General features: G+C 52.2%; 9 protein-coding genes across 11 annotated transcripts; 4 read left to right on the forward strand and 5 right to left on the reverse strand.

The window, feature by feature from the left end:
* Window positions 1-148: 148 nt before the first annotated feature.
* PV06_07289 lies at window positions 149-3,550 on the forward strand (the record flags this gene model as incomplete). Of its 2 annotated transcripts, XM_016408503.1 has the most annotated exons (3): window positions 149-1,637; window positions 1,689-1,725; window positions 1,821-3,550. In XM_016408503.1, the coding sequence occupies one exon, from the start codon at window positions 217-219 to the stop codon at window positions 1,564-1,566; it is 1,350 nt and encodes a 449-aa protein (XP_016261983.1). In that variant the 3' UTR covers window positions 1,567-1,637; window positions 1,689-1,725; window positions 1,821-3,550. The 2 variants fall into 2 exon arrangements, with proteins under 2 accessions (XP_016261983.1, XP_016261982.1); XM_016408502.1 differs by having other exon boundaries at window positions 217-1,637; window positions 1,689-3,550.
* Window positions 1,715-5,979, reverse strand: PV06_07290. Of its 2 annotated transcripts, XM_016408504.1 has the most exons (3): window positions 5,593-5,979; window positions 2,307-5,545; window positions 1,715-2,248 (listed from the first exon to the last, which is right to left on the reverse strand). In XM_016408504.1, exons 1-3 carry the CDS (start codon window positions 5,799-5,801, stop codon window positions 1,905-1,907), a joined length of 3,792 nt encoding a protein of 1,263 aa, XP_016261984.1. In that variant the 5' UTR covers window positions 5,802-5,979; the 3' UTR covers window positions 1,715-1,904. The 2 variants fall into 2 exon arrangements, with proteins under 2 accessions (XP_016261984.1, XP_016261985.1); XM_016408505.1 differs by having other exon boundaries at window positions 1,715-5,545.
* Window positions 5,980-7,213: 1,234 nt separating this feature from the next.
* On the forward strand, window positions 7,214-8,203 carry PV06_07291 (uncharacterized protein; the record flags this gene model as incomplete). Its single annotated transcript, XM_016408506.1, has 2 exons — window positions 7,214-7,369; window positions 7,439-8,203. 2 exons carry the CDS (start codon window positions 7,214-7,216, stop codon window positions 8,201-8,203), a joined length of 921 nt encoding a protein of 306 aa, XP_016261986.1.
* Window positions 8,204-8,676: 473 nt separating this feature from the next.
* Window positions 8,677-10,619, reverse strand: PV06_07292 (uncharacterized protein; the record flags this gene model as incomplete). Its single annotated transcript, XM_016408507.1, has 6 exons — window positions 8,677-9,233; window positions 9,314-9,478; window positions 9,566-9,823; window positions 9,919-10,161; window positions 10,238-10,331; window positions 10,413-10,619. The coding sequence occupies 6 exons, from the start codon at window positions 10,617-10,619 to the stop codon at window positions 8,677-8,679; spliced, it is 1,524 nt and encodes a 507-aa protein (XP_016261987.1).
* Window positions 10,620-11,354: 735 nt separating this feature from the next.
* PV06_07293 (uncharacterized protein) lies at window positions 11,355-12,362 on the forward strand (the record flags this gene model as incomplete). The annotated part of the gene is made up of 1 exon (XM_016408508.1): window positions 11,355-12,362. The coding sequence occupies one exon, from the start codon at window positions 11,355-11,357 to the stop codon at window positions 12,360-12,362; it is 1,008 nt and encodes a 335-aa protein (XP_016261988.1).
* Window positions 12,363-15,779: 3,417 nt separating this feature from the next.
* Window positions 15,780-17,227, reverse strand: PV06_07294 (homogentisate 1,2-dioxygenase; the record flags this gene model as incomplete). The annotated part of the gene is made up of 2 exons (XM_016408509.1): window positions 15,780-17,103; window positions 17,160-17,227. The coding sequence occupies 2 exons, from the start codon at window positions 17,225-17,227 to the stop codon at window positions 15,780-15,782; spliced, it is 1,392 nt and encodes a 463-aa protein (XP_016261989.1).
* Window positions 17,228-17,465: 238 nt separating this feature from the next.
* On the reverse strand, window positions 17,466-19,956 carry PV06_07295 (uncharacterized protein; the record flags this gene model as incomplete). Its single annotated transcript, XM_016408510.1, has 5 exons — window positions 17,466-18,413; window positions 18,482-18,733; window positions 18,857-19,581; window positions 19,647-19,783; window positions 19,847-19,956. The coding sequence occupies 5 exons, from the start codon at window positions 19,954-19,956 to the stop codon at window positions 17,466-17,468; spliced, it is 2,172 nt and encodes a 723-aa protein (XP_016261990.1).
* A 420-nt stretch (window positions 19,957-20,376) lies between these two features.
* Window positions 20,377-22,443, reverse strand: PV06_07296 (uncharacterized protein). The gene is made up of 4 exons (XM_016408511.1): window positions 21,798-22,443; window positions 20,990-21,744; window positions 20,815-20,933; window positions 20,377-20,756 (listed from the first exon to the last, which is right to left on the reverse strand). The coding sequence occupies exons 1-4, from the start codon at window positions 22,155-22,157 to the stop codon at window positions 20,440-20,442; spliced, it is 1,551 nt and encodes a 516-aa protein (XP_016261991.1). The 5' UTR covers window positions 22,158-22,443; the 3' UTR covers window positions 20,377-20,439.
* A 2,281-nt stretch (window positions 22,444-24,724) lies between these two features.
* On the forward strand, window positions 24,725-25,826 carry PV06_07297 (uncharacterized protein). The gene is made up of 2 exons (XM_016408512.1): window positions 24,725-25,123; window positions 25,188-25,826. Exons 1-2 carry the CDS (start codon window positions 24,791-24,793, stop codon window positions 25,320-25,322), a joined length of 468 nt encoding a protein of 155 aa, XP_016261992.1. The 5' UTR covers window positions 24,725-24,790; the 3' UTR covers window positions 25,323-25,826.
* Window positions 25,827-27,251: the final 1,425 nt, after the last annotated feature.

Raw genomic sequence — 27,251 nt, forward strand, 5'->3', positions numbered from 1 at the left:
CGTCGACATTCGAGAAATGGACAAGCGGCTTTAGTTTGATGTGGCTTGACCATCCTTGGCCTCTTGTGGCGGTGCAGAACCAATGAGCCGAGGCTGCTCTCTATTCTCTACTCTCTACTCTCGACTCGGATCATTCTCTCTCTCTACTCATCTCAGCGCATTCAACCTCTCTCCCTCTCCTGCAGTCTACTCCTTCAACCCTCAACGGCAGACACAATGTCAGGTCCAGGCTCGAAGAAAACCCCCTCAATACCAGCCTGGCAACAAAAGTCTTATACGGATGCGCAGCAGTCCAGCACCTCCGATCAAGCGACGGATGTCTCATCATCTTCGTCAGAATTACCTCTCCTCGAACAAGCCCGTAAATTTCTCGAGGAGGAATCAATACGGGATGCTTCACGAGAGCGCAAGGTAGCCTTCTTGGAACAAAAGGGTCTCACTGCGGACCAGATCGAACAACTTCTCTCCCCTAAGCAGGAAGAAGAAGCATCCTCATCATCATCATCAGTTTCTGATCCATCCAGCGAGATCAAGACGATTCACGACACCACCACACACACCTCTGTCGACAAGACAACAACACCTCGCGCAGACACCACCACAGCATCTACTACCGCCGTACCATCTCCTTCAGAAACATCCACCTCCTCCTCCTCCTCCTCCTCCTCCTCCCAAGTGTCCTCATCGAAGCGCGATGTGCCACCTATAATAACATACCCCGAATTCCTTCTCAAACCACAAAAGCCTCCTCCGTTGGTGACATTCTCCCGCCTCGCCAATGCGGCCTACGCCTTTGCGGGGGTCGCGACCCTCACCTACGCCGCTTCGACGTACATCGTCGAACCGATGCTCGAAACTCTGACTTCGGCCCGTCACGAACTCGCCTCGACGGCCCTCGCCGACCTCGAGAGACTCAACACGAAACTCGAGTCCACCGTTTCCCACGTCCCTTATATCCCTCCCCTTGGCTCTTCTTCCACCTCCAAGCAACTCAAGTCCTCCTCGGACGACGATCCTCCCATCTCCGACACTTCTTCCGACGACTCTGACCCCACGGAACTGTTCCACCGAGACATCGCGACCCAAACCTCGCCCGGCCGGTCGCGCTCCTCCTCGTCCGTGTCCTTGACCACCTCGCGACAATTCGGCATGACCTCCTCCTCCTCCTCCGCCGCCCAAGATCCCACCGCGAGCCAATCCGCCCGCCTGCGTTCCCTACAGTCGACGCTTTCATCTCTGGTCAGTTCCACCGACTCACGGTTCGCCCAGCAGAGGTTGAAGGACACCACGGCCGAATTGCAAGGGGTGCTGGACAACATGAACAACACATACAACCCTTTCCAGACCGACTTCGGCAGTAGCTACACCGGCTCCGGCAGCGGTGCTGGTGCTGGTGCCGGTTCTACTCTCGAAGACAACAAGGTCAAACACAAGAAGGCGTCGGACAATGAAGCTCAAAAGTTCCGGGCCGAAATCCGTTCACTCAAGGGTGCATTGTTGAGTTCGAGGAACTTCCCGACCGCTAGGCCTACTGCTCCCTTCACCACAGCTGGCGCTGCGAGATGAGAAAACCGATGAACATGTGTGATAAGATATTCATGGGTGGTTTATACTCTCTACGAAGGGTCAGTTACACTGTGGGTCCCCAACGGTGGCAGTGGTGTGTCTTTATATTCACGTTCAGGCAGAGATGACTGTCAAACAAAAGGCAATACTATCATACTCGTATGTCATCATTTTTCTATCACTACATCAGATATACGAACGCTTCATCCTTTCCCTCCGTCATTGCTTATCTTTCTCCTCTACGGAGTACCTAGGTAAAAGTCCTCGAACCCCAAATCGTACGTGATCCATTCCCCCCTCTCTCATCAAAAGCCACTGAGAAGCATGGCTGGCTACCCTCAAGGTGTAGCCCGACACATGCCGACCAACCTCTTGACGCCCACCATCCAGTTTCCGCACTCTTCCACCTTGTTCGTGTGCACGTCCATCTGGATATCGCCCGCCGTCTGGAAGTCTCGGTTCTGCAAGGCGCTGGCCAACTGCGCAATCTGATTCACCGTGTCTGGCTTCAGGAGATCTTCATTGTTGAGATGGTCGAACAGAATGTCCAGTCTCTTCTCGGTATCACGAACCTGAGGCTCAAAGCTGGCAGGTGCTCGAGCCTTGACCCGCGCCATTTCCGCCGTGAGGATCTCGTAGATTGGTTGCGCATTCGACGGGATATGGCTGCGGTCACCTTTGGCTGTTTGCAATAGTTAGAGACAGTGTCATAGACTGATACAAGGGAATGAGAGACTCACGATGTTTGCGTGCTGGAGGAGCGGCAGCTGCACGCTTCTCAGCTCCTCCAGAACCCGGCCGTTGGGCTTGTTGTGGAGGTCCGCCAGTTGGAGGGCTTGAGATGAACTGCTGAGATGGTGTTGGCATAGGTGGTGCTGATGTTTGTTGAGGAGTTTGAGAAGTCGTAGGAGGGCCGTAAGGGCTTGGGCGAGACTGTGGCTGCGCTTGCGAAGGCGCATATGGGTTGGCCGGAGGCTGTGGAGTGGTGTATGACGACCCTTGAGGCGGTGGAGCAATTGTAGGCCGCGAAGTAGGCGCCCCTGTTGGTTGGGAACCAGGAGCGGGAGCATAGCGATTCGGAGCTGAAGGGCCATGCGAGGGGGGTGCATTGTACGGTGATGGGCCTCTGGGAATGGGAGGCGACATCATGCTCGGTCCGACAGGCGGTGAGGTGACAGCTGGAGGTGCATATGCATTCCCGGCGGAGGAACTTGGCCGCTCAAAAGGAGCTTGCGGTGGCCCACCAGCAAGGGGTGAAGATACTCTAGGTGGAGGTGCCGAGCCCTTTGGTGGTGGTGGGAGAGGCGATTTACTCTGTCTCGATCCAAAAGGAGGTGCGATAGGGGGTGAGGGTTGCTGAGCAGGGGCTGGGCTGTATGGATTGGCCACAGGCTGAGCTGCTGGCACACTCGGCGTGGATTTCCTTGACGGCGGAGGCCTAACAAAGCCTTCAGGGATATCATTCCAGTTCGTCATATTTTTATTTTGTGACGGTGGTGGGATTGACGGGGACTGGGTAAACCGTGGTGGAGGTTGTAATGGAGGCGGCTGTGGCATGCCATAACCTTGAGGAGGGCCGGGGGTTATTCGCGTCTGTTGAGGAGGTTGATAGCCGCCAGCTGGGGTATATGGGTTCATGGGTGCAGCCGCAGTTGCCGGCGGAGCATAAGGATTTGCAGGTTGAGGCTGAACGTTGCCGTATGGAGCTGCTACTGGAGGAGTGGCAGCAGCAAACGTGGACGTTGGTGGTTGGAACGCAGACATTGCAGGTAGAGGCTTGTTCTTAGTCGTGGTGGCAGCAGGCTGGGCCATTGGCTTCTTCCTAGCCTTCTCCAGTCGAGTTCTCGCAACATCGGCCCCAGGATATGTCGAAGGGAGTAGATCCAAGTACCTTTGTGCGACTTCCAGCTGGCCGGAGCCTGCCACGATGTCGGCGTATTCCAGATATTTGCTGTAAAGCGCCTCAAGTTTCCACTCGCCTGGCTTGGACAATTCATCGTCCTTGAAGTTGACAACCTTCCTGAAAATGGTCACCTTCTCAATAAAGTCTTGCAAACCATGAGCGTGTAGGGAGAATGCCGATGTAGCGTCTGAGTCTGCTGCTCCGCTCTCCTCATGCTCTCTAAGCTCTTTGATCCAGATGGCGACCACCTTCTCCAGCTTAGAACCTGCCAAGAAGCAGCAGGAAGCATCCTTTCGAGCGACAGCATCAGACTGCTCTTCAATTCTATCACCAAGAGCTTCGCAAAGATCAGGGAATTCCTTCTCATCGGCGAATGTGCAAAGAGTTGCCATGACCTCCTTCCAGTTTGACAACTCCGCGTTGTGCACAGTATCCCAAAGATTCTTGCCGACAACAGAGGCGAGCAGTCTCAGATAGTTCGGACCACCGGATTGCTTAGCGAAATATGCTTCCTGGGCCTTTTTGATGCAAGCTTCACCGCCACAGATAGCGACCATAAAAGCGTCTGACATTCTGTCTTCCTGGAGACAGACATCTAAGGCCTGCTCGAATTTGCCTAGAATTAAGGCTCGTGTGATCTTGAGATCGGCCGCGGACTCTGAGCCAGTGAAAATTTGGAAAGGATTGTTAGTCTTTGTCCCCTTGGTTGCTGCAAGTTCCGAAAGAAAATCACCATCTGCCGAGCTGGCGAAAATAGACTGAAATCGCTTGTGAGATTTGGCAGTGCCGTTTACTGGTGTTTCCGTGGACTCGGGTCCAGCATCTTCACTTTCCTCAACACCGTTTGCTACCTCTTCCGAAGTCTCTGCAACGCCAAGGTACTTCACAAGCTCTTCCCGCGGGTTCTTGGACACAAGTGTCTCGATGACCTTCCAGTCGGCTTTCTCTTCATCAGTCTTTGCTGCTGATGCTCTTTGTTCGCACAGTGAGCTGAGATCCCCGGTTTGCAGAGCGCTTTCGAAAGTTTCGGTGGCATTGCCGACGCTTGAATCAACCTCAAATTTGCTGATGGATACTTTTGAAGACCTTGATTTCCCTGGGTCCGCTTGTCGAACACTTATAATGCGGCCACCGAAGCCGAATGAGGCAGAAACAGGACGCTCAAGCCACTTTGGTGCCTTGGGTAGTGAGAAAGACGAGCTTTGGGGTTGTGTTTGAGCTCGCGAGAAAAAGTCTTCACCATCCCCAGCCTGGCCTTGCTCGGCTTCGGTGCTACTAGGGTTCGTGTTTTGTAGTGTCTGAATTTGTAGTTTGCCATCAAACGAAGCAGTTGCGAACATATTAGGGTTGTGCGGATTCCACCTCGTCTGGAATGTCCAATTTGTCACCACAGGATAGTCACCGTACGCCTGGCCCGTTTGTGGATTCCACAGGATGGTTCTATTGTCTTTGCCGCAGGAAAGTAACAGATCGTGATCCTGGGGGCACCAAGACACGGACAAGACTCCTGAATCGTGTCCTCGTAGCACCTTTTCAGGGGCATTCGAGTTCCTGAGATCCCATACCAAGATCACCGGCTCTTGGTCCAGAGAGACAGCCGTGATCAATCGCGTAGGCTTCTCAGGGTCCCAGGCGACCGCACTGGCTGGCTTTCGTTGGTAGTTGTTGAGCGTCAGGCTCTCCTTTCGCGTCTTCATATCCCATACTGTCACGAAGCCGCCACTGCTGCCGGTAGCCAGAATGTTCGAGACCTTTTTGTTCCAATCCAGGCAATCAATATCATCTCCCCGAGCCGCAGGGTTTCCCAATCTTATAGGGGAGTCGAGGTGGTTCAGGTCCGAGATGAACAATTCTCCCTTCGCTCCACCGGTCGCGAGGAAGTTGGGGATCTTCGGGTTGAATTGTAGTGCTTTGATTGCATCTGTGTGAATAGGCTTGTCGAAGATGGCCGCATCCGAAGCATTGTTTATGACCTTGTCCGCATCCCAAAGCCCGAGCGAGCCACTCTCGAAAGCGCCTGCGATAATCCCCCTTTTGCGACCATCTTGTGCCGGCGTCCAAGCGAGGTCATGGAACCTAAGACATGTCAGAATGAGCCATCTCCTCGATTGCATCTCACATACCCTGACGAGGTCGCAAGGGTGACAGCCGGCTGCAACTCTTGACCCTGCTGGACATTGTCGAGAGCGAGATCCCAAAGCTCCAGGCAGGTCTGATTACTGAAGTCAACTGAGACTGCCCCGGATTTGGTTCCTGTCGCTATCCAAGGTGCATTGGCATCTGCAGACCACGCGAAGGCCGCGGTGCGCGGGATCTCTCTGAGGCGCACCATGACGGACGGATGTGGGTGTGTGAGGGAGGGAAAAGGAGAGAAGAACAATAACCAAAGTATCAGTGAATCATGCAGTATTTGAAGTCGAGGTACAAGCAGGAGCTAAATTCGCAATGCTAAGAAGTATGCTTCGACTCAATTCCCATGGTTCAAGTGTGCACCCAACTTTTTGATCTGGACACCGTCGTTTCTCCAGATTCAACCACGTCGCCAAACGTCCTTATACTTGGCCGCACAAGCAATGGTCGAACGCCGCTTTTAAGACGCGAGACGTGCTTGTGCCTGACGTTGAGAACTCGAATCACGTGATTAAACGTAGTCATTTATTACAAACCACTGTCCAACAATCAACTCTATCTTCCTAGATTTACCACTCCTCAGTTTTACTAGTCATTCCTCATCCTACAGTAACACGTGAAGCAACCATGAGAGAAAGGTCGAAATCTTGAAAGATCAAAGCCTCGCAATCGCGCAAATTATGCACCAAACCCTGTGACCCTAAGCTACCGCGTCGCAATTGTATTGGAGGACTGACAACAGCGTGGTCATTCGAAAAGCAAAACACGCAGTCGGACAATGAATGCCTGTGGATAAAAAACGATGCTCACGCTGCCATCATAGGAGAGAAGAACAGGCAACACCTGGGCTCGATAGTATGGCTGTCACTATCTCGTAACGGACCCGATGTCGTTCATCGTTCAGCACTCTTGGAACCATTTCACCGCTTCCACCTTCAATTCGAGGCGAGACTGTCTTCGCGAGCCTGGGGAAGCGGTCTCGTGATGGTCGCGACGATAAGAACGAATACTGGCGGCGGATAATATTCCACAGCAAGAGTGTGTGCCGGCAGCCTACGAAAAACACAAACACTGGTGCTCAACTCCCTTAGCACTAGCAGCAGACGCTGTTTTTCGTCAATCGCCCTATTCGCGAATTCGTTTCGGCATCTTCGAAGTAGCGGGTTTGAACAAACTTGTCGGCACAAGGCAGAGCGTTTGCAACCATACAATGCAGAATCAACCTATGATAGTCTCTCCAGCCCGATCAAACAAGCCTGTAAATGTAGACTTCTTTTACTTCTGACCAAATATTCGGAAACGACATCAATCGAGATCAAGATGTACGCAGAATAATGTGTGCAACGATATCGATTCTTTTTTTCTTACTTTCCTCTAATGTTGCAGCTCGGAAAGTCGGAATTTTGCCTGAAGACCCTCGGAACCCGGGCCTTTGAGGGCAAGGATCGTAGTCTCCTCTGCCAGCGACTGGAGAGCGGATCGTGTAGCAGGGCCACGGCTTCTGTTGACATTCTCGCTACAGGTCGACTACATACAACCAGATGTTTCTTTTCAGTTGCTATGAGGCCGTTTTGATGTGTACTCCAGCAGCGAGCGCGATATCTAAAAGCCGACATGACCATTACGATGACATCTAATGACCGCCCTCGCGCAACCCAAAAGCTTCGAGAACTACTCGCAAGACCCGACGCAATTGTGGTCGCCCCTGGGGTGTACGATGGCATATCAGCTCGAATCGCCCTCGATATGGGGTTCGACACCCTCTACATGGTACGTCCGCCAGAACCATACCAAGATTTTTGTACTGTCGAGCTTCGACTAACAAGGAATGACATCCAGACCGGAGCGGGAACGTCCATGTCGCGGCTGGGCTGGGCCGATCTAGGTCTTGCGACTCAACATGACATGGTCGAACAGGCTGAAATGCTGGCAAACATCGATCCGACGACGCCCGTGATCGCGGATGCGGATACTGGCTACGGCGGGCCTGTTTCCATTGCACGTACGGTTGCAAAGTACGCGCGCGCCGGCGTCGCGGCATTGCATATTGAAGATCAAGTCCAGGAGAAACGATGTGGCCATTTACTCGGGAAAGAAATTGTTTCTCAAGAGGTCTTTTACAGTCGAATCCAAGCAGCGGTCAATGCGCGAGCAGATCTAGGCTTGGACATCTTGATCATCGCCAGGACGGACGCCAGGCAGAGCCTTGGATTTGACGAAGCATGTACGCGTCTATCCCGGGCTGCGGAGGTTGGCGCCGATATTGTCTTCCTTGAGGCGATGACGTCCAGGGAAGAGATGGCAGATTTTGTCCGACGAATGGGAGCCACTCCTTGTCTGCTAAACATGGTGTCAAAAGGCGTCACACCGGTCATATCGGTAGACGAGGCAGCCGATCTGGGATTCAAAGTCATCATCTTCCCCATCACAGGATTCGGTGGAGCAATCCAAGGCATCCGAGACTCGTTTGCAGTGTTGAAGAAGAGCGGCTGCGAGCCCAAAGCTCTAGTGGGCGTCGAAGAAGCTTTCGAATTATGCGGCTTGATTCAATGTATAGAGTTGGACAGAAAAGCCGGCGGCAAGGCTCTTGCTGGCCTTAGATAGGTTGGCTTAGCAGGCAAGGATGGCCTTGGCCTCGCGCAAAGCAATTCTGGCTTATTCTTCTGCAAAACATACTACCACGACTGCAAGAGTGAAATGTTGCCCCAAACTACCTCGGTGACATGGTGACTTGAGAACACCCACTTTCGGAACGTGGTAACCATGCTGTCTTCATCTTTTAAAACCGCCAAGTCTGGAATTGGAACTTTTTTGTGAATGTATCGTGCATTTCTTCTCATTGGTCAGCTATTCGCATGTACAATCCAGACAAATCCAGTCTCAGAAAGACTGGAAACCGGGGACGCTTCGCGGCGGCTATATTGTCATCCTCCCCCAAGTCCACACTCAGATGCGAAGGCACATAACAGTTCGACCAGAGCAGGTGTGGCAAGTGGCAACGTTGCTGTCTACTCTCTTCGTCCAGAACTGAGCTTGCTTTACCTGCCAAGTCGGGTGTACACATGACCCGGTCAGAATCAGAGAACGTATCTGAAATTCGGATGATCATCGCACAACTCCTCGTAGGTCTTGTCACCGTCCGGGTTCTGCTGACCTCTTGCCGCAAAATCTCGCGCGACCTGGTCTTTCTTGGCATTGGACTTCTTCATTATCCAGTATTTTGTGAAGGTTGCCAGCATGCCTACCGCGTTCAGGCCAAGCAGAGTTCCATGGCCCTTGTAAAAGTGCGGCGGCTGTGTGTAGATCTGTGTGGCGACGATGCTCCAGGTCTGAATGAAGAGCTGACTGATGGCCCAGGCGGTGGAACGTTTGGAGAAGCCACCATGGCTGGACATTTGCCAGCTGCCTCCCATGACGAGGCATGGGTAGCTGGCAGCGGCAATCAAGCTACAGCCCACCATGCCAGCGTCCCGACGGGTGGTGGTGAGGACTATGATGAAACCCACAATGATAAGACTGAAACAGCACATCATGGGGAGCATCCTCTTCTGCCACCTGTCCGACAAGATCGATACAGTTGGTAGGCTGACGACGGCACATGCATACGGGATCATAGACATCAGCTGTGTGTGGACTGTATGAACCAAAGAAAAAAGGTCAGTCTCATAAAACATGTCGTCGTCGCTGCAGCAGTCAACATCTCGGAAAACTTACGAGGCGTAAAGCCAAACTGGTGGACAATGGTTGGCAAGAAAGAACTAAAGGCTGCAATGTTCAAGGCCGCCGCTCCAATAGCCAGACCTCCCAGCCATGTCTTGGGGTCTTTGAGACTTTTCCAGATCTGGTCAAGACGAGGCTTTGCATCAGGTACATTGTTGGCTTTAATAATGGTTGTTAGCAACTGTGCGTTGTCGGCGTTGTGATGCAAGTCTTTGTCGAACAGGGAAGATTGGTTTGACTACTCACCCCGTATAGTCCGTTGCATCACCATTGATCGCTCGGCTTCGGAACGGAAGAGCCAACTTCCACGTTTGCCCACAAGTTCAGGCACTTTTGGTAGGAGGGCGACAACCAAGAGGCCCCAAAAGATGGTCAGGCAACCTTCAATGATATAGTACCATTCCCATGAGTATTTTCCGAGCTTGCCCTCCAGATTTCTCTGGGTTCCGTACGCAATGAGACCAGAAAACATGCCGGCCAAGGGTGTCGTGCCGAACCAGAATGCTATTGTATTGGGCATAAAGAAAATGTCGTTAGTTTACAACGATGCTTTGCAAGTTGGGAAAGAGTGTATGTTTTGTGCAACAACAACCACATACCGCACCGGGTGGTGAGCTCCTTGTTCGTATACCACAAAGAGAGGTAGACGAAGCCGGTTTGAATGACTGACTCCCCAAATCCAAGAAGGAGGCGGAGCACCATCACGGAAGCATAGCTCCTAGCTTCGCTCGTCAACAGGGCGCAAAGACCGAAGAAGACAACGGCTCCTCCGTAAACCCAATTCGGACGGAACACGCGGATGCTGAGCGTGGCGGGCAGTTCGAAGCTCATATAACCCACGTCTGCGGCGGCGGGATGTCAGCAAAGCTTCGGTCCGTTATTCATGATTCAAACGAGGGCGTCGTCCCAACAACTCACAGATGATCATCAGACAGTTGAAGAACTCTTGGTTACTGAGATGTAAGTCCTTCTGGAAATTCATCAACCTGGCATTGCCGAGAGCTGCCCGGTCCTACACGGGAGTGTCAGCCCTCCTTGGTTTATCATCATCGACGATGTGGAGGAGGGTGTGCTGTATATAAGCTGCTCATACCAAGAATACAAAAAAGGTACACCCTGCTAGCAGGGGAACAATGGTAAAATCTTGTTTGCGGAGGACCTTCTTCTCGACGATCCCAGGGAGTTCATCAGAGGACGTGGCAGCAGGAGAAGAATCGCCGAAGGCATCTTTGGGCGCCAGCTCCACGTCTTCGTAACGGGCCTCAGAGCTCAATTTGGTGTCAATGACTCCGTGCTCCATCTTGGTGGGTGAAAGAAAAGCTTTTTTCAAACCTGGTCGAAGAGGGTACACTTTGGACACAGCGGGCGGTTGCTGATGCTTTATATTTCTTTTCTGTAGCTGATTTATATTCTCTACAGTGTAGATGAAGTGTGGCCCCCGGATCTCGCTTGTGTTACTGCTCCCCAACCCGGAGCCCCGGGGTCAACTAAAGATAATGCATGGCTCCACCGCAATCCAGATCTCGAAGATCGTTTACGGAGTGTAGAGACCCCGGAGCGCATTCGATTCCTCTCCGCGCGCAACCCCGCCAAGTCACTTAGTCGGAATATCGTTCCTCGAAGAAGGGGGAAGTCCCCACATGGTCGGAATAGAAGGTGGGAGCCTTGAACGGGATCTCTCACACCATCACACGAATGCCCCCAGTATGTCGATTTTTTATGAAGTGTCTCGATGGCTCCGTTCTGCTCGTGACACACACCGATCCTCGGACGTCTTGATCGACAACGTATGACTCTTTAGCCCCGATCGGGAGGCCGTTGACTGTTGAGTGTGAGCAGCACAAAAGGACGTGAGAAGTTCTCACTGGCGACGTATCTTCTGGACTTGAATCGGCGCATAAAGTACCCGGGCCAAATCCTGTGACACGTCCTTCCCCTCGATTCAACAAATACGGCCCTGTTGATTTGTAATAAGGAAGGGTTACCAACGATCTTACGCCAACAGCAAAAACAAAACAAACCAATCCGAGAGACCATGCCGCCAGGGAGTACGCCCGCACCACCACGTCTCCCCACCTCTGTCGTCACGCTCGAAGAGCACTGCACCTTTCTCGGTGTCGGCGACGAAACGCCATTCTACACCGAGATATGGAAGACTTTTCCCGACATGCGCGCACGTCTGTTGGACAAGTCGACGCGTCGCCTGGCCGACATGGACGAGGGCCACGTCTCCATCCAGGTGCTCTCCCAACTCCCGGGGGTGGGCAACGAGGACCCCGAAGGGTGCTCCAAGGCCAACGATGAGACGGCCGAGGTCGTGCGCGGCTCCCACGGGCGACTCGCCGGCTTCGCGGCTCTGGCCATGAAATACCCCGGCCGGGCGGCCGCGGAGCTCGAGCGGGCCGTCACGAAACTCGGGCTCGTCGGCGCCATGATCGACAGCCACCTCCCGGACAGCGACATGACGCACTACGACGACGAAAAGTACTGGGTCGTCTTCGCCACGGCCGAGAAGCTGGACGTGCCAATCTACATACACCCGTCGCCCGCGAGTGACGAACTGATGCGGTCGAGGTTCGAGGGCAACTACAAACAGGCGACGGCCGAGGGGCTGATGACCGGCGCCTGGGGTTGGCACGAGGAGCTCGGTCTGCACGTCGTCAAGCTGTACGCGGCCGGTCTTTTCCAGAGGCACCCCAACCTGCGCATCGTGATCGGCCACATGGGTGAGATGATCCCCATGATGATCGACCGGATCGACAGGCTCAAGTTCTTCAAACGCGGCGGCGTGGTGGGCAAGTTCAGGGACGTGTGGGAGAAAAACATCTGGGTCACGACGAGTGGCATCTTCAGCGTAAGAACGTTGGAGATGTTGCTCAAAGTTACTCCTTTGGAGAGGGTCATGTATTCCGTGGACAGTCCCTTCGAACCGAGTGCCCGGGGTTGGCAATTCATCGAGGAGGTCGCGGAGAGCGGTATCTTCAGCCAAGATGAGCTTGAGATGTTTGTGAGTGGCAATGCCAAAAAACTGTTAAAGTTATAATGGGTGACTACTACCTTAGGTGGTAGTAAGTAGATGGTGACCAATTTTTTTGTTTCTCCGTGTCTTTGTGAGAAGAGATGGTAAATTTCTGTATACGAGGATAAACGGCGTAAGACCAACACCTCGGTCATTTCATCTGCTCCTTTTTCTCAAACACGACATGATAGTACTCCTCCTGCGCATCGTTGCCCATTTTCAAGATGACTCGGCGGTCCGCACACAGAGGACTCTGCCGGAACCTTTGGTGGTCATCGTTCGTCTCCCAACCCACGTACACCAGGTAAGCGTCACGACCGCTCTCGTGGTCCAGGACCCTGCCACCGGCCACGCCCTGGTTCCCCGGCGCGTGTCGGACGATGTGTGTCCACAGGGGCCACACGTAGTCGTGGAAGACGTCGTCGCTGTTCACGTACAGCGCCGAGCCGGTGATGGGAGCTTCACGGGCCAAACGGCGACCGTCGTTGAGCTCCGTGTCGTGCAGTAGAACGTGCCGGACGACCACGGGGGCAGAGTCGTCCCGAACCAGCTTTCCGGCCAATGTAAAAAACATTTGGCCACTCTCGGAATTCTTGAAATCCCGGTGCTGTTCGAGTGTGTCGCGCACAATATGGAGGCGAACCTTCTCCGGAAATTCGTGGCCACGACCCCAGTATTGGTCTCGGAACCCTGGGGACGTCCTGGCCAACTCCAGCATCTCCCTCCAGACACGTCCCGCGTCCGAATCGGCATCCCTCAGGTCACTTTTAGGGTCAACATCGAGATACAAGATCTCGGTGACCGGAATCGAGGACATTTCTTTCCGGGGGTTTGTCTTGTCCCAAGGTTGACGCGACCCTGTAGATGGTTTAGATGGGAGGAATTTCAGGTCACACACCGATAGGCTTTCTTTTGGGACTTGGTGCAGACTCGTCGCCCGGACTAGGCAGTCTTGTCTTCCCCTTCTTTATAGAAGTATTTGCAGAGAGGAATTACAGCTCGGAATATTGTGTTAGCGGTCTGGAAGCCGTGATGGAGCCTTTCCTTACCGGCTTGAGACCTTGACGCTTACCGTGGGTGCAAATTTTTTGCATGTAGAGAGCGTTTATTCCTTTTCCGAGTCAGAGAATGATGGCACGCTGCTCATGACACGGCTTTGAATCCCGAGCAGGAGAACCACCGCCATGATGACAATGTACGAGAAAGCCCCATAGCATTTGGTGGATCTGGAAGAGTGTTATTAGGACAACTTCGGACAGTGGGCGTTCTCAAGGTTGATATCAAGTTTCAAGACCATCTGGAAAGTCTTAAGAAATCATCCCGAACTTTGATCATTTGTTTTTATTTGCTCTTGGGCCGAAAGAAAGGCCCCACTCAACATACTCATGGATTCAGAAAAGGGGTACGGCGATACCATTGTTGGCCCCAGCCGAAGAAGCCAAGTCGAGATCCAGCAGCAGGAAGATGCAGTCGGCAGCCTTGACCCTGCCCACGTTGAGTATCTGATTCAGCGCCATGGCACGGTTGAACTAGAGCCTTTGCCGTCGATGGATCCCCTGGACCCGTTCAACTGGCCATCATGGAGGAAGAACCTATTCCTTGCTCTGTTCGCCTTCCACGGCATGATGGCGGGATACGTGGCGGCTGGCCTTGTACCTGCTCTGCCCCTGATGGCCAAGAAGTACGGCGTGTCGTTGACCGCATCGACATATCTGGCGTCGGTCTCGGTGAGTTCCTCCGTACAAGAACAATTGCTGATGATACCGTAATGGAGCCAACAGCATTGGCGGGTGGTGGTTGATGCTGATAAATTTTGTACCTGCCTGGCTAGATAGCAATATACTCCGTGGTGCCTTTTCTCTGGCTGCCGCTCATGGACCGCATCGGTCGACGTCCCAGCCTTCTACTGTCAGCATTCGGAGCTGCCATCTGCAACGTGGGCGGAGTTTTCTGCGAAACGTACGGGACCCAGATGGCCACGCGGGTCCTGACGGCCTTGTTCATCGCCCCGCCAACCGCGTTGGGAGGGATCATCGTGACGGAGCTGTTTTTCGTCCATGAAAGAGGAACCAAGACCGGCATCTGGAAGCTCTTCTTCACCATCGGTGCCCCGGCCGGTCCGTTCATACTCGGTTTCGTGACCAAGTTCGCCGGTCTGCGCTGGGTGTATGGTGTCATGGCGTTGACCTGTTTCGGGCTCTTTCTTTCCTACGTCCTTTTCTGCCCGGAGACAAAATACGAGCGTAACTACTATCGACGAGGATGCCGACGACCGGCTTCTTGTGGCCATGTTGTGCCTTCTCAGCCTTCTCAACTCGACTTTATGAAATTTTGTCCCGTCGATCTCCGAAAACCCTGGAGCTGGAAGACTTTCCTCCGACCTCTCACGCTATTCTTCTCTGCACCTCGGATCATTCTACCAATCTGCGCATACGCGATCGTCTTTGCGTATGCAAATGTGGCCATCTGTCTTACAGTGCCGCAGGTGGCTGGCGAGAAGTTTCACCTCGACTCTGAAGGAATTGGCCTCCAATTTATCGCCATCATGGTTGGTCTTGTACTTGGAGAACTCCTAGGTGGCTTCGGCTCCGATCGTTGGATGACATGGAGGATATCCAAAAGAGGGGGGAACCGGGTCATCGAGGACAGATTGTGGCTCTCATATCCCGGAATCGTCCTTGTCGTTGTTGGCTTGGTGCTATGGGGCGTAAAGACTCAGCAAGCTCGTGAAGGACACTGGATTGTCTCCCCCAGTATCGGTGCTGCCATCGCTTCATTCGGCTGCCAGGTGATCACCACGGTACTAGTTACCTACGCCATTGACGTTGATCCCATCCGGTCGGCTGATACCGGTCTGGTAATCAACCTTGTCAGACAGTTATGGGCCTTTGTCAGTTTTGCTGAAACTCCCTCCTTTCCCCCAGAGATTGAGTGACTGCCACTGACGGGCCTGTTAAACAGATCGGTCCATTCTATTTCCCGCGAATGTTCAGCTCTCTTGGTTTCGGAGGCGCTGGAGGAGTCATGGCGGCAGTCGTTGGTGTCGCCGCCAGCACTCTAGTGGCCCTCGTCCAGTTCAACATTGTTGCTGGCCCCGCTGAGGCTGTCACTGCTGTGTAGAGTACGGATATATGTGAATGGTTGTTGTGAGCCGACTGTACAGTGGAATGAGTGGGGAACATTGTAGAGCTTTATCGAGGAGAGTCTTGGGCCAAAGCTGAGGTCGTGTCCTTTTCTCTCTACACTGGGAGATAGACGTAGAGAGAAGTCAATCTAAAACGAGCGAAGAAGTAGTCTAGACCGCATTGCTCAGGCAACAACACGATAGGCAGCATGCGAGTCATGACTGTTGAACCATCAATCATAACTCCAGATAACAAGGAATGCCTCTCTCTTTCTTGATAATCGAATAGACGATGGAACAAATACTACTTGGAAATCCTAAGATTGATGATACCCGTTCACGTCCATGTCAACAACATCTTTCAGGAGAGTGCTCTTTCTCTTCGCCGAGGCTGGAAACTCATAATGAGGCTTGAGACCCAACCACGTTTGGGCATTGTAGTTCTCCTGTCTTTTCCCACAGCCTTTCATTGCCCAGTCACTCAGGCCAAGTAGCATTGGTGTTTCCACCACAAAAGCCAAACTGCCCTCACCCACTTTCTGAGGATGTAGCTCAGCCACCGAAGCCTTACGGTGGGTCTCGCTGTCAGGGCCGTGGGCACCCATCACCGTATGTAAGCTCGCGCCACCGGCTCGGAAACCGCCGTCCGTACGCCCGTCGTACTCTCCTTCGATCAAGCCCATGTATTCTGCCATGGTATTGCGGTGATACCAAGGAGGTCGCATGGTGTTCTCCATGGCCAGCCACCTAGGTGGGAAGATGGCCATCTCGAAGACCTGCTCGGACGATGTGAGGAAGGTGAAGATGGAGGGATCAGGGTGATCGTACGAAACACTACCAATGGTCATGAAGCGTCCTAGGTCGTACTTGTAGGGATAATACGAGCCATGCCAGGCAACGATATCGAACGGTGTATGATCTTGGACTGAGGAGAATAGCCGATCATTAAATTTGGCAACGATCCTGTACTCGTGTGTTGTGTCTTCATCGAATGCTGCTTCGGGAATCTGGAAATCCCGGGCATTGGCCAGACCGAATGATCCTAAAGGACCGAGATCTGGGAGAGTAAAATTACCCTGGAAGAGCTCAAATGCATAACCACGAACGGGGCCGTCTGGGAGCGTTACGTTGTAGCGAATGCCACGAGGAATGACACAAATCTCCTTGGGACGGACAAGTAGGTGCCCCAGCTCTGTTCGAATGTCCAGTACGCCCTGCTGCAGGATGATCAGAAGGTCACCGTCCGCAGAAAAGTAGGCGATTTTTGGGTCCATGGACTGTCCAGCTGTAAAAATGAAGAAGCCCACTCCCGAGCGTGTCGCAGGATCGCCAGCTCCTCCAAGCAAGCGCATGGAGTGTATCCAATCCAAGGACTCGTCAATGTCAAAGGGGCTCCAACGCAATTGCGTCGGGGTGTAGTTGAGTTTTTGGCCGAACCGGCTGTGAGCAAACTGCTCTTCCGGCTCTGGCTCGAATGGGCGCTGATGTGCACTGGGCATGATCCTGTACAGCCATGTTTGATGGTTGTCGTTACGTGGAGAAATGAAAGGGCAACCAGTGATCCTTTCGGTATACAACCCATAGGGCGGCCTTTGCGGGGTATTTTGAGCTATGGGCAGTGCTCCCTTGATTGCCTCTGATCTAGAATCCTCATAAGCCTGATGGCATTCGTAGACATGATTAGTAGGAATACCAACTCCTGATATTGACCGAAGCCTGTGAGGTAGGCATACTTCTCAGGCGTCTTGAACTTTGTCATAGGCATGGTGGCTGATGTGTCTGCTTGTGAGGAAGAAGCGCCTACATTCTCATCGAACGCGAAAATTATAACTCGAGGCTGTGGCAAACATGGTCGGAGGTTGACTGGCGCTCGGAATGGGTTCCGACAACAATGAATACCTCGGACAGCGGAGCCGAATCCAACCTTCAGCACAATTTCCAGACATCTCCGCTTGCAATCACATGATGCTGAAATGAATCTCGACGTTGCAAAGCGGCAAGGGCTACCATTGCCAGCTGGTAGTATCATGCAGATCATCGGGAAGGCTGTAGCCTAACAGATTTGCTGTGACATCGTCAAGCGGTTCGTCCATCATCGAAAGCTCGCTCCTGAGCAGTGATGGAAACATGGACGTGGAAAATGCAAAATCCTTCGACTCAAAGATTGTCTGGTCGTGAGTTGGCTGCATTTGAGACCTTATCGACGACATTGGCATAACAGGCTCATTCTCTGCGCAAGCCAGTCCTCCGGCCACTTGTGAATGTTGCAGATATACATCTTCGACGTTTTGACCCTCCATGTTTCGTGTTTCTCGACGAAGACCAAGTTTGGGACCAACAATCTCCAAGATCCTAATGGAGCTCCATACTCGGGCTATGACTGGTGATCTTGGGCTCAAGTTGCGGAGCACATCCATAACGAGATAGAACTCATCGCAAAGCTGATGGCCAAAGACCGCGGGCGCATTGCTTACGGCAAGTAGGATGCCAGCGAGATGAGAAATCAGGAAGTCTCTGAAGAATAACGGCTCATCCTGAGCGAGAGTCGTGGTTCGGCTCGCTAGAGCAAGAAATTGGACCGACTCCCGAGCGATATCAACCGCAAGTTGTGAGTGCTTTTTGTTGTCTGCGATCCTGGCCGCAGAATAAAGTACGGGGCGGTATATCAGGCTCCGTAGTTGTTGTGTTCGGATATGGAGCACAATAGCCACATACATGGCCGGGACATTGGACAGCTCAAGTTGAGTTTGCTGATTCATTTGGAGGTTGCCGACGTCTAGGGTCAGATCAGGAGATAGTTGTTTTTGCCATTGCAGTACCTTGTAGTCTTGGTAGTCCACCTCTTCTACAGGGAACGTCATGCTGCGGTCCCGTAACATGCTCATCCGACGACTTATTTCAGCAGAAAGCCTCGTGAGCCCCACCATGGCTTCGAGGTAAGGGTATTGTGACTGGTTGTGTCAGAGACTTCCAGAACAGAAATGGTAAATCATGTTATATCAGAAATGGTTTCACTCACTGGACGAGGGACAGAAGGCTCGATTTCCGAGTCTTGCATAATGAAGGGTACTCCTAGGCCAATGCTTGACCTTCTTTCGAGAACGTAGACCGACCAAAAGGTTGTGATGGCAGTAACACGATCGTTTTGCTCTTTTATGTGCTGGAATGTCTCTGTGCGGTGCAAACCCATCTCAAAGCAAAGACGAACAGCAAGGGAGATTACTGTAGGAATTGACCGGTCAGAATTGCAGTACAGCGTCAAGGAGTATAACTTAATGTTCGCAAGAGAACCCACATCGATTCGCCCTCATCTCGTCATCCAGGTGATAATATAGAATGGCCTGTTCGTGTTATTCCACAACACAAAACTTCAAAGGCATAAACTACTCACCACAAGAACGAGCATGTTGATGTTTCCAAGCGATGGTGTCTCCGTAAACGCAGCTTGAGCAGCAGAGCCAGTGCTCTCGAAGAGACGCTTAGCGGTTTCATTCACACCACCACTTCCCGCTGTGAGGCTATTAGCGAGCACCAATTTCAGAAGGTGGGTTTCGCCATCAAAAAGTGCATCAACTACGCTCAGGCAGTCCTGTTTGGCCACAGATGTCCTCGCACGTGTCATTAATTTATCGAGAGATATCCATCGAGCCTGTAGCGTTTCGGTATTAACTACTGGAAACAGTCTTCCGATAGTGTTGCTCCAGGAGGCGATAAGTCTGAAGACCTCTTCCTGGCTCATATGCCACAAAGGGTCTTTTTCGAGAAGGGATCGAATATTGCCCAGATCGAGGATCCGAAAGGCAGAGACTGAGGCAAAACTCAGTTCGTCTCTTCTTGATAATGGTTCAGTCTCGACCGAGTCCAAGCCTAGAGTCTGCAGTCGTTGCCGCGCCACCTCAAAGGCAAATCCTGAGCTTGTAGGGCCTCGGCAAGGCGAAGAATCCGCTGAATGTGTTTCCCCCGCCCGTTCACGTCCTGAGCTGTCTGGGACAACGGTAGGGTACGGCACCATTGTAACCTGTGTCGAAGGTGGAGCAGTCCTGAGGAGTTCGACATCAGAAGCGTTGGTCGGCGTCAGCTTCTTCATGACCTGCTCCAGATTATCTCTCATATACTGGACTTCTGTGGTGATGCGTTGAATGTCGCTGCGACCGTTAGCCAGTCAACAGTGGTCACCGAGGAACAGAAGGGCAGGACTTGCTTCCAGTCTGGCACTTGGTGAGATGAAGCGATGGCGTAGACGCACTCCGACCCCTGTAACATGCAGCGCTCACAAGGTTCCTCCCCGTCGCACTTAAGCTTGCGGCGTTTGCACTCTGTGCTGGGCCAGAAGTTAGTGGGGGTTTTGATCACTGATATCCCTTCAATCGGAGCTTATATTTACCAAGCTTTGTTCACATATCGGCTTCGCTTTGATCTCGTAGACCTCTGCTTCGCATCCTCTGTTGGCCTTTTAGAGGCCGAGCAGTCACGCTGATTGTTCTGTGGAGACATCATGATACTATACGACAGATTCAAAGTCAAGGGACAAGAGATACGAGGACTGGGACGCAAAGATGTCCTATGTGCAATCAAAACCCACTGTCTTCTGTTGACTGGGGAAATAGACAAAGGAACGATCAAAGAGGAAAGCAGGAATCGGATGATCCGGGAAGTCAGGTTGGAGCAATTAGTAGGAATCCCCCAGGGCCCCGCTCCATTGCCGGGGAATCTCAGGTGTGGGGAAGAGCGAGGTTGTGGCTGTGCCCCGGGACACCATTTCAAGGAGGCGTTAAAGGGTAGTTCGAATCGTTGTGCATGCTGTAAAGAGGGCTAACAATTTCCCGGGGTTATATGATGTAGAACTTGTGGTACGAGGATATACGGAGTAGCGTAACCCACATCTATTTTAACACTACTTGCATGATGCGATCGAGACTACCAACTGGGAGCAGACTATCAAGGCCCACGTTCTATCTGGCTTTGAGTTTTTCTCATTCATGTCTTCGCCACACCCAAGGCGGCTTCCAGCGCACTCAAATTTCTCGGTACGAATCTGACCTTGAACGGTTTTGGAATTGAGACTGTGGCCATCGGGTTGTTGACTCCAGTAATAGGATTTGTATCGATCGGCTCGTCTGCTACAATCTTGAAAGAATTGATGAGCCGAATAAACAGGAGATACAACTCTCGATTGGCCATGTGGATGCCAATACACATCCGGCTCCCAACGCCGAAGGTGTAGTTGGTGGTTTCCGGATGCTCGAGCCAGCGTTCAGGTCTGAAGACTTCTGGGTCCTCCCAGAGGTCAGGGTCTTACAGGGTTAGCGTATCACTCAAACCGCTTTCGAGTATAATGGCGGGAGTACTGACCCATATTGCAGGCCCATGCATTCAAAAAAAGAGTGGTGCCCTTGGGAATACGTTTTCCCTGGTAAAAGATGTCTTGCATTGTCTTCCTGGGAAGCGAAAGCCGAGTGGCAGGATAGTGTCTTTGACCAGTTAGCAAATTGGGAAATTCTGAGCTTCAGAAGCAAGAGTTACCAACCTCGCGATTTCTTTTATCAATGCCATGATGTATTCCACAGTGAACTCGTCCGAAGCTTCACAGAGCGGCGCTCCTTGAGGAAACTTCTTCGCAATCTCACTGAGTGCCTTCTCCTGAATCTCAGGCTTCATCGCGAGGATCGCGAGACCCCAGGACACGGTTGCTTGCATTGTATCGAGCCCAGCGGCTGTCATGGTGACATTAAGCGATGTAAGTTCATGATCAGTCAGCTTGCCATCGGGGTCGAGCTTAACATTGGCCCTGATACATGGTTTGTAGCTTCCCTTCTCCAACCGTTCGTCAAGTTCACGATCCATTTGGCCCATGTACCTGCCACGACGTACACTCATGTCTCGCGCAACAGCAGAGACACCATTGAATGGGTTCAATCGCAGCAAAGGTATGTGATCCTGCAGGTTACTGGTGGTGCTGCGGAAGTTGCTGATTGCATTTTCGACATATATAATCTCGCGGAACATATCTGTCTGACTTTCTACACGAGCTCCCCAGTGCAGCGTGAAGCCAAGGCTTACATTCATCCGCAGAAAGAGTGGTATCGGGTTGACTTGTTCTTTACCTGCTTTGCCCAATTCAAGTGCATCTTTGAGGAGTATCCTAGTCTCACTATCGATGTGTGGCACATAACTGGCAACGGAGGGTCGGTTGAGAGCCGAAGCGAAAATTTTGCGTCTCTTCTTTAGAGAGTCGCTGTATGGTGATGCGCCAATGGTCAAGGCCGCTCCCTTCGAGATAATCTGGAAACACTGTCAGCCATTTCGAAATAAAGCTCAATCTGTGGCGAACTCACTTTGTGAAAAGTGTAGAACTCTGGTCGAGAAGCCGTTGCGTGAGAATTTTGTGTAAGCAGTGTTTTGGCCGCTGCTGCGGTATTGATAACTAGGACTGGATTGTTGCCCAGTTGAATTTGATAGACAGGGCCGTACTTGCGAGACCAGTCACGGTACTGTAATGGGGCGTCTTTGCCGTAGATCTGCCACAGGTTTCCCACAATTGGAGGTCCATATGGTCCCTTGAATCGGGGAATTCGAACAGCCCATCTAACGCCTTCGTAGACGACCAGGAATATTCCAAAAACGAATGCGGTGGCAATGGCGTAAAGCGTTGTAATTCTCTGCTCTTGTAGAGCCCCAAGAATGTTGACCATCATATCGTGCAGTATCAGTGGTGGTCAGTTTTGGCTCGAAGATAAGGCATTGCTCGGCTTTTGGCAATATGTATTCGATGGAGGCACCATCACTGAGGCCAATTTCCGCCGTGAATATACAGTAGTCACTCATCAATCACCCATCGGACTGTGGTCGTCGATCGCCCTGGTGTATTTGTGGGTCTCGGAATCTCGGAACTAGTGCAGCCACCTGCACTTCTTGGGTGATAACCACGGATAAGGGCGACCATTGCGCACCGTGGAGACATAGGTCTTGCCATTGTTGAGCTATGGTTTCCTCCGTACATTTTTGCTGTGAGGCAATTCTACCCACCAGCGCGGAACAATTGAGATGTCGGTATGTGCCATTTATTCATTACCTTCCATCGTGATTTGGTTCGGCCTAGAGTGCCTGAAGGACCCCACCAGGTGCTGTGCTCTGTCGAAGGGATGCCGAAGACCTAATAGACAAAGAGGTAGATGAGTCCTTTGATGATATTTACTTCGACTGATGTTTCATCACCACATTGTTTCTTCAGTTGTTCAATATTGGCCATTCAGGTAAAAAATCGTCTTGCGCGATCGGACAATATGGAGGAGACCAACGCCCAGAGAATCCTGATCATAGGGGCAGGTCCAGTAAGTCCTCTTCGTCGTGATGAACAGTGGCCACGTTGCAGAGACATTTTCTGCTTTCCAAAGGTCGCAACAATAGCACAGGCTCTAACGTCATGTAGGTTGGACTAGCTCTGGCCCTGGATCTCGGAAGAAGGGGAGTACGTTCAACTATTATTGAACGTAGTTCCGGTACTGGGACGGAGTTCTTAGCCAAAGCCGATTATCTGAACGAGAGAAGTATGGAATTCTGTCGCCTGCTCGGCCTGCAGGAAGAGATTGCCAACGCTGGCTTTCCCGACGACGTAACACGGGACACCGTCTTCTGCACTTCACTCAACGGCCATTTCATCGGTCGTTTACCGATGCCTTCGTTGAAAGAAAGGAAACTTCCACCACAATGTCGCGAGATGCACCGAAGATGTCCGCAATTCTGGTTCGATCCGATGCTGGCTCGTGCTGTCATCCGGCAAGGAATGTGCGAGATTCACTATGGGCATGAATTTGTTCGGTGCGAGGACGATCATCAAGGAGTTACGTGTACAATGAAACGCTGCGAGGATGGACAAAACCAAAAGATTCGAACAGACTATCTTGTCGCTTGTGATGGTCTGGCCAGCTCGGTGCGAAAGGCTGTTCAAATCGACCGAAGTGGAAAGGAACTTGGATACTCGGTGAGCGTTGTGGTGAGAGCGCATAATTTGTCGGAGAAACATCCCTTTGGCAAGGGAGAGCGGTACATGTTCATCAGCCCCGAGGGAGTTTGGTCCAACCTCACCGCGATTGATGGACGGTCGTTATACCGTTTTACTGTGGTAGGTTCAGAAGAGAGGCTAGACCCGGAGCAGCTAGACATGAATGCCCTTGTGGTCAAGGCATTTGGTCGGGACGACATCGAATTCGAGTTGATGCGAACACTGCCTTGGAGGCGCAGTCAATTCACTGCTGATACATTTAGTAAAGGCCGAGTCATTCTTGCAGGGGACTCGGCTCACACAATGTCACCCACAGGTGGACATGGACTGAACACCGGCCTCGGCGATGTTATGGACCTGAGCTGGATCCTGCAAGCCTTGACCGAAGGCTGGGGAGGACCAGGCTTACTGGAGGCATATACTGAAGAACGACGACCAGTCGCCATTCGCAACGGGTCAAGCTCTAGCCAGAACTATGCTATTTGGGTGGAGCGGAATGGGCGCGAACAGGTGCTCCAGGATGGTGTCGAGGCTGACGAGCAGCGACGAGTACTCGGTGAGCAGATGGTAGCAAGCCTCGAGCAGGAGTTCCGTTCCCTTGGAATCGCCATGGGCTATAACTATGCGGCTTCACCGATCATTGTGCCGGACGGCACTCCAGCTCCACCCGACGAGCCAAGCAGCTACGTCCAAACAGCTCGACCTGGGCATCGTGCTCCACATTGCTGGCTGGAAGACGGAAGCTCGATCATTGATCGGTTTGGGAAAGGTTTCGTTCTGCTCAACTTCAAAGAGGGAGTTTCTGGAGGGGACGATCTAGCTTTGGTCGCCGAGAAGCTTGGTGTTCCCCTGGAGCTGGTGGACATTTCGAACACGGAGGCAGCAAAGCTGTATGAGCGGCACATGGTGATGGTGCGTCCTGATGGAATGGTGGCCTGGCGTGGTGATGCCCTTCCTGACGATATCCATGGTCTCCTCGATCGGGTTCGCGGGATGTCCTGCAGATAGATGCACCGGTCATTGGTCCTGAGCGTCACCAATTGTTAGAGGCCGAGAGACACAAGACAGCGCCAGACCTAACGTTCTATGATCCAGGTGTTTATTGCTTAGATAAGAAAGATTGCATCTGGGGGTGCGCAAGGGCGGCATCATTATATTTCCTAATCGGGGGTGCCTAAGCATTATCCCTGCACTTGGCCTCGCGCTAAAAGCCTCGTGCCGCACGTGATATCGAAATTTCCTCGTCCGTCAATCTAATTCTTCTCGGTGTCGCAATTCTGAGTTCTTGATATTTCGCGGTGGGAAGTGGTGGCGTCGTCGCAAATCATGGCAGAGACGTCAAATAGGCCAAACAGCACAGTCTATGTCGGTGGGCTCGACACGACGCTCGTCACGGCCGCCACACTGTCGGAAGCGTTTATTCCATTTGGCGAAATAGTCGACATCACCCTGCCGAAACCAGAGGCCCCATCGTCCAAAGATCTACACCGAGGGTTCGGTTATGTCGAATTCGAAGACGCGGCTGATGCCAAAGAAGCCATCGACAACATGAATCAGAGCGAACTGTACGGACGAGTCATCAAGGTGGCATTGGCGAAACCGGACCGGAAGGAGACTGGAGAAGCTAGCCTCGGAAGCACCACGGCCATCTGGGAGCAGGTATGTTTTAAACCAGGGGTCATTACGGCTGCGAGCCACACGACCAGGCACTGACACCGTGTAGGAAGGGTATCTTGCGAAATATGCCGGTGCTGCCAGTGAAGACAGGGAGGCGGTCGAGCAGTCCAGAAACGAACGGCCTGAAGATCCCATGCAGGGTCTTGAAGGCCTCGATGTCGCAGGGCCAAAGCCCGAGTGAGAGATGCTCGTCATGATTTTATGGCCCGGTATGCGGTATATGAACTTCTACGAAGCAAAGCTCCAAGCAGACCCGTGATCGCTCAGTGAGGGAGAACCGGAGAAGCAAGTGGGGACAAGGAAAGACGGTCACAGGCAGAGACCTTGATTTGACTGGGCAAAGTCAGGCACTCAGCCAGACATCTAGCATTATCAGTGGGAGCGTCAGCTGTGGTCAGCCAACCTAGGTCGATGCATGACGCATCAGTGGCCTTCCTCTAGGAATATCGCCAGAGTATTCACCGAGGGCGACATAGGGCTCGCGAAGATTACTGATGCACACTTGCAGAGAAGAATAAGAGCGGCAATAGAATAGCTGTCTTGCAAAGAAAATCGCCGTCGGCATTCTGATTCAATATATACACGTCCTTGTCACATATGGACTTCTTTTCCCTTGGCTCGACAGTCTGGAAACTTCCCATTTCATTTTTCTGCAATACGAGTGCTCTCCTGCTCTTTCTTTTTTCTTCCCCTAGCTCCTAATGTTGTTTCGGAGCCGACTTATGCAGGCGGAGAGTCTTGTCGGTAAAGAGCTTTCTGGTCATGGCAAAGCAAGCGGCGAAGACGGCGAAACTGACATAAGGATGATGATGGTAAGCGGCTGGCTTGGTATAGAGGTATCTGCGCATGGATATACAACAGATCTCGAAAACATACAGGATAACCACGCCGAGAGGAATCAACTCCGGAGGGATTCTCTTGAGGCTTCGAAGTCTCTGGGTGATGGTGTGTGCTAGGTAGCAGAAAAAAGCCAGGTCAATTCTTTGGTCCACAAGTTCCGGTTTCCATTGTACAATCACGCACCACTTTGGTCATCCTCCTAGATTTGCAAAAAGTCAATTACAGCTTCTTTTTGTTTTGTCTCTCAAGTTCCGTCGCGGCGGCTGCACTCACCTTTGTTCTGAACATGGCTCGGGAGTTATGGAATGGTCTGGCTTGTCTGAGAGGGGCCTGGCGGAGGATCGGCTGTCGGAGAGCAGCTGGCTGCTTGAAGGCAGCTGCCCGCAAGGGCTGCAGTCTCATGAGTCTTGCAGTGTTCATCGCGTGCCGGGAAACGTGGAAGAAGAAGAGTGGAGAGTGTTGTACAAGGAATTGTCGAAGTAGTAAAAGAGATTCCAATGATGGTTTCCCAAATCGCAGGTTGCTTTCGAAGGAAGCTCTGGGCTGCTGGGATGGGGTTAATCAGCCAATCAACGTCCCGCCAAACCAACTGGCCTTGGCGGGATTCTTGCAACCTCCGGAATTGAAGCTCCCTCAGGTGACGGTTCGAACATCCCCAAACATTCGAGAGCTACACCTCGACTCTACATTCCAACCGCAGTCTCAACTTTCTTCCACCACCTAATCCATCACCCTCTCCCCTTCGCCTACCAGCTACCCTTAGTTATATTCAGCCCTCGTCAACATGGTCGAAATCGAGACTCCCGACCCTGAGGAGCTTGGAGGAAACGTCACCAAGCCCTTCAAGTTCGTTACCGGTATGGATCTTGCTGGACATCTACCTTTTTTTTGGCCATCAAGGACGTATCTGACTTGGAAAAATAGCTGGCTACGACGCTCGATTCCCCAACCAGAACCAGTACGTGGCCATCACCTCTTCCCGTACATCCGACACTGTCCCGGCTAACGGCGTTTTTTTCTTCTTTTCTCTGTAGGACGAAGCATTGCTGGCAAAACTATGTTGACTACCACAAATGTATCCTGGCAAAGGGTGAAGACTTCAAACCATGCAGACAGGTACGATATATAATCCCTGAAAGAGAAGTTCTGCCAAACAGGAGTGGGAGCACATGAATAACACTTGTGTGTCTGAACTAGTTCTACATCGCATACCGCTCACTTTGCCCCGGATACTGGGTCAGCAGATGGGATGATCAACGCGAAGCTGGAA

The sequence above is a fragment of the Exophiala oligosperma genome (assembly GCF_000835515.1).
Source record: "Exophiala oligosperma strain CBS 72588 unplaced genomic scaffold supercont1.6, whole genome shotgun sequence".
Taxonomy (NCBI): Eukaryota; Fungi; Ascomycota; class Eurotiomycetes; order Chaetothyriales; family Herpotrichiellaceae; genus Exophiala; species Exophiala oligosperma.